This window comes from Nicotiana sylvestris, chromosome 8 (assembly GCF_000393655.2).
Source record: "Nicotiana sylvestris chromosome 8, ASM39365v2, whole genome shotgun sequence".
Taxonomy (NCBI): domain Eukaryota; kingdom Viridiplantae; phylum Streptophyta; class Magnoliopsida; order Solanales; family Solanaceae; genus Nicotiana; species Nicotiana sylvestris.
Window position 1 is genome coordinate 94458252 of NC_091064.1, and position 5456 is coordinate 94463707.

General features: G+C 38.9%; 1 protein-coding gene across 1 annotated transcript; it reads left to right on the top strand.

The window, feature by feature from the left end:
• The first annotated feature begins 4059 nt into the window (after positions 1 to 4059).
• On the top strand, positions 4060 to 5211 carry LOC138875398 (uncharacterized). Its single transcript, XM_070154224.1, has one exon. It carries the CDS (start codon positions 4060 to 4062, stop codon positions 5209 to 5211), a length of 1152 nt encoding a protein of 383 aa, XP_070010325.1.
• Positions 5212 to 5456: the final 245 nt, after the last annotated feature.

The following is a 5456-nucleotide window of genomic DNA, read 5'->3' on the forward strand; positions in this document are numbered from 1 at the left end:
CTCACCACAAGCCACTTTATTACTGTATAATTACAAAGGCTTTTGCTTATGACTAGACCTAGTCACAACATAAACTCAAAAAGTTTATGGATTTTACAAGAAAATTTCTAATCAACGCTTCTAGCTAAGCAATTTAGGAAATACAGTAAGTACAATAACAAAGTTACAACTTGGGGGGCAAGAAGGAATTTGATTCATCCTTTTGCCTATAGAAAGGGACCAAAACTAGTTTGGGTTCCTAAGACTAACCCCTAATTTCTTTTTGCAGGTCCAAGTGAAAGAGAGGAGCCAAATATGGTATATGGATAGTGGCTGCTCAAAACATATGACTGGGAACAAGGACCAGTTCCTTTCACTTGAGGACTTAAAAAGAGGTAATGTCTCCTTTGGTAATGGAAAGAAAGGTGAGATCATTGGGGTTGGAAAGGTAGGCAAAACAGATTCTCATTCCATAGATAATGTCTACCTGATAGATGGCTTGAAATATAACCTAATAAGTGTGTCACAATTGTGTGACAGAGGTAATATTGTAGCTTTTACCTCTACTAAATGCTTTGTGATTAACCTTACCACTGACAAGATTGTTTTGCAGGGAAAAAGAGTTAACAATATTTACATTGTAGATTTGTCTACTCTCTTAGAAAATAAACTCACTTGCTTAAGTGTGTTGGTTAATGATCCCCTCCTGTGGCACAAAAGACTTGGTCATGCAAGTCTAAATCAGCTAAACAAATTAGTCTCCAAAGACTTGGTTATAGGGTTGCCTAATATCAAGTTCAATGAAGACAAAGTTTGTGAGGCATGTGCAAGGGGAAGCAGGTAAGATCATCCTTCAAAAGCAAGAAAATGGTAAGTACAACCAAGTCGTTGGAACTGGTCCATATGGATCTATGTGGTCCAATGAGAACCATGAGCAGAGGTGGAAAGAAATATGTAATGGTGCTTATCGATGATTATTCTAGATTTACTTGGGTTCTATTTCTAACCTCCAAAGATGAAGCATTTGACATGTTTATTGCATTTGTTAGAAAAACTCAGAAACAATTAGGAAATCAACTTGCATCCATTAGGTCTGATCATGGAACTGAATTTGAAAATTCCAAGTTTGCTAAATTCTGTGATGAAAATGGTATAGATCATAATTTCTCTGCCCCTAGGACCCCTCAACAAAATGGAGTAGTTGAAAGGAAGAATAGAACTCTTGAGGACATGGCTAGAACCATGCTGCTTTCTAGTAAATTGCCCCACAGCTTCTGGGCAGAGGCGGTAAACACTGCATGTTAGATAATCAATAGACGCATGACTAGACCTCTGGTAGAGAAGACTCCCTATGAGTTACTTAAAGGGAGAAAACCAAACATATCCCATCTTACGGCATTTGGTTGCTAGTGCTATGTGCACAATAATGGAAAAGACTCCCTAGGTAAGTTTGATCCCAGAAGTGATGAGGGAGTGTTCTTGGGATATTCTTCACATAGAAAAGCATATAAAGTGTTTAATAAAAGAACTCTATGTGTAGAAGAAAGTGTACATGTAGTATTTGATAAAACTAACATTCTTTCTGAGAGACAGGAACATGAAGATGAAGCCATTGGATAGGTAAAGGAATTGACTGAATCCCCAGCACAAGTCAAAGTGGCATCAAAAGAAGGAACATGTGATGGAATAGGTCCTTCAAATCAGGGCAACCTGATAGGGGAAACTAATCAAGGAGAAATTGAATCAAACCCCCTAGAGGAACCTGTTCATCAGCAACAGAACATGGGAGAGACATCTAGCAGAAATCAATTAGTTGTGAAACCTCACAAGTATCAAAGTTTTCATCCCATTGAGAACATTATTACTGATCCAACATCTGGAGTCAAAACTAGATCACTGCTAAAGAATCTCTGTGTTTTTGATGCTTTCCTATCTCTTATTGAACCTAAAAATGTTGTTAAGGCTTTGCAGGATGCAGATTGGGTGAATGCAATACAGGATGAACTCAACCAATTTGAAAGAAGTCAAGTTTGGCATCTAGTTCCGAGACCCAATGACAGATCTGTCATTGGTAAAAAATGAGTCTTCAGAAACAAACTTGATGAAGATAGAACAGTTACAAGAAACAAAGCAAGATTGGTGGTACAAGGATACAACCAAGAAGGGGGCATAGACTATGATGAGACATTTGTTCCAATTGCAAGACTAGAGGCAATCAGACTCCTCATAGCCTTTGCAACACACATGAAATTCACTCTTGATCAGATGGATGTCAAAAGTGCCTTCCTGAATGGCTACCTAAAGGAAGAAGTGTTTGTGAAACAACCTCCAGGGTTTGAGAGCAAGGAATGTCCTGAGCATGTGTACAAGTTAGACAAGGATCTCTATGGGCTCAAGCAGGCCCCAAGAGCTTGGTATGAATGACTATCCAAATTCCTACTGGAGCATGGTTACAAAAGAGGTAAAATTGGCAGTACCTTATTTTTAAGGGAAAAAGGTAAAGATCTCCTTGTTGTGCAAATATATGTGGATGACATCATATTTGGGGCTACCACTAATAGGCTGAGTAAGGACGTTGCAAAACTAATGAGGAGTGAGTTTGAAATGAGCATGATGGGTGAGCTTAACTTCTTTTTAGGCTTGCAGATCAAACAAAGTCCAAATGGAACCATGATCCATCAGCAAAAGTATACAAAAGAGCTAATCAAAAAGTTTAAAATGGAGGATTCTAAAGAAATAGACACACCCATTGTAACTGCCATTAAATTAGATATTGATGAACCTGGTTCATCAGTTGATCAAAAGTTGTATAGGGGTATGATTGGTTCACTCTTGTATCTTACTACAAGCAAACCTGACATTGTTTTCAGTGTAGGGCTTTGTGCTCGTTTTCAGGCAAATACAAAAGAGTCCCACTTGACTGCTATAAAGAAGATACTGAGATATCTGAAAGGAACCACTGATCTGTGTCTTTGGTATCCTAAAGGTAGTAATTTTGGTCTAGTAGGATATGCTGATGCTGATTATGCAGGTTTCTTAGTGGATAGGAAAAACATCTCAGGTATGGCACAATTCCTTGGTTCATATCTTGTGTCATGGGCTACCAAAAAGCAAAATTCTGTGGCCCTATCTACTGCTGAAGCTGAGTATGTTGCTGCTGCTTCTTGTTGTGCTCAATTGCTAAGGATCAAACAACAGCTAGTAGATTTTGGAATTGAAGTGGGATGTATTCCGATATTCTGTGATAACACTAGTGCTATAAGTATGACAAAGAACCCTATTCATCATAATAAGACTAAGCACATAGATATTAGACACCACTTCTTAAGAGATAACTATGAGAAAGGATTGATTTCAATAGAATTCTGTGCTACTGATAAACAAATAGCTGACATTTTCACTAAAGCACTGAGTAGAGAAAACTTTGAGAGGAATAGGTTGGAATTAGGGATGATTAAGATCACCTAATAGGTCCAGTTCAGAATGCAATATTAAAAAAAAAATTTGGTTAGGAGTTCTAACTTTGTGTAAATATCTAGATCAATTCTTACTCAGTTTCATACTTTAATTAGTATACTCCTGTGACATGTGTATGACTCACTGATCTCTTACAAAGTTTCTTCTATTTTGGCATTTGAGGCATGTTCAAGAGAGTTCTATATAAAGAACCTGGTTCATCAGTATGTGTTCATATGAAAAGCTCAGGTATGTTTTCTATACTCTGCACAATTAGAAAGATTATTTTTCCAATCATGAGCAGAAGTCCTACATTCATCAAATTCCCAGAAATTTTATCCGTTGAGCATTGTACCAGTTTCATTCCCCTAAAACTCTAAAAAATGGGATTTTTGCCTAAAATCTAGCGATGCCTAATAATCACTAAGAGACCGGAATTACACCTTGATTAGACTTCTAATTGACCTATGAAAAAGCTGTCGTTACTGCATTTAATTCTAATCATCTTTAAATATACACCACACCTCTTCTTCATTAGTCCATAACCGTCAAAACTCTTCTCAAGTTCTGATCGCCCTTCTTCTCTCCAAAAATTCCCAAATTTTTCTCAAGAAACAATCCACCATGACTAACCCCCAAGACAATCCTGGCACTCCCCCACCAGTATCCCCTTCTAATACATCCTCATCTACACCCCCTAGTGAAACCCCAAAACCTAGGTTTCGTAGGCAGAATATGTTGGCCAGAAAAACTGTAGCTTCTGGAGCTCTAAGAAAAGTTCTAAATGAGAAATTGAAGGCTAGCCAGAGGAAGGAAAATCCTACTCAAGAATTTGACTCAAGCTCTGAGTCTGAAGCTTTTATTTCTGCCAATGAAGGTGAAGAACATGGGTCTTCTAACACTGACAAAATTCAAGAAACCTCTGGTGAGGTAAGTTCTTGTGTGGTATTCTCTATTGTGGTTCAAAATGTAGAAAATAGGTTTGTCTTGGTTGGTCTTGTCAAAGATGTAAAGGGGGCTGAATCTAGTAGAAGTGGAGGTAAAAAGAAAGAAAAAGAGAGAGAGGGAGCAAGTGGTGATGAGAGGGGAAATGGGAAAGAAAATTTTTTGGCTATCTGTGGAGGTATTGAAGAAAGTGACTACAAGTCGGGGGGAAGTGGTTCTGGGGAGGCGACTGAAGGGCTTGTGCATCTAAGCAAGCAACAAGATAAACCTGGTTCATCTGCTGAGGAAACACTAGCTGATCTTCTGAAGAGGGTTGGGGCCAGTTATGATCCAAAGAAGCGTAAAGCTTCCACACAAAAAGCTCCAACTGCTTCCAAGCCAACAAAGAAAAGCAAAATGGCATCCCCAAAACCTACTGTACCGTCAGTATCTAAGGGAAGAGCCACTAGAAGCAGGGTCAAACAAAGTGAAGCTGAGTTACAGAAAGCTCTGGAAGAAAGCAAGAAGAAAAAGAAGGAGAAGGGAAAAGCAAAGGTTGTGGAGAGTTCTGAGGTTGCAGAAGAAGAAGAAGAAGAGATGAAACTGGTCCATCAAGAAAGAGGAACAGATGTGGAAGTTCCTACACCCAAACCAAAAAGGGCCAAGGCTTCTTCCAAGAAGTCTTCCTCTGAACCTGTATCTGCTGAACCTTCTTTAGCCAAAAGAACCAGATCTACAATGAAAGGTAAGCAGGTAAAAATTACTGAGGAAGAAGAAGAATGGAGTAGAGAAGAAGAAGAAGAGGAATCTGAAAAGGAACAAGATAGGTTTACCATCTTTGGCAGAAGATAAATTTTGAAAGGAAGACTGTTAAGAGACCTGGATGAGCCAGGAATGAGAATACCGGTGGATGCCCTAGCTACACAAGGTTGGAAGAACATGGTCTTTGAAATGGATGAGAGGCTGGCTAGGAAAGAATTGATTGAGTTTATGGCCAATGCCACAGTGAAGAATGGGGTAGTCACCAGTCTGGTGAAAGGAGTAAGGGTGCAGTTTGATGCACTCAAATTGGGTAAGATTCTAGACATACCTAGTGA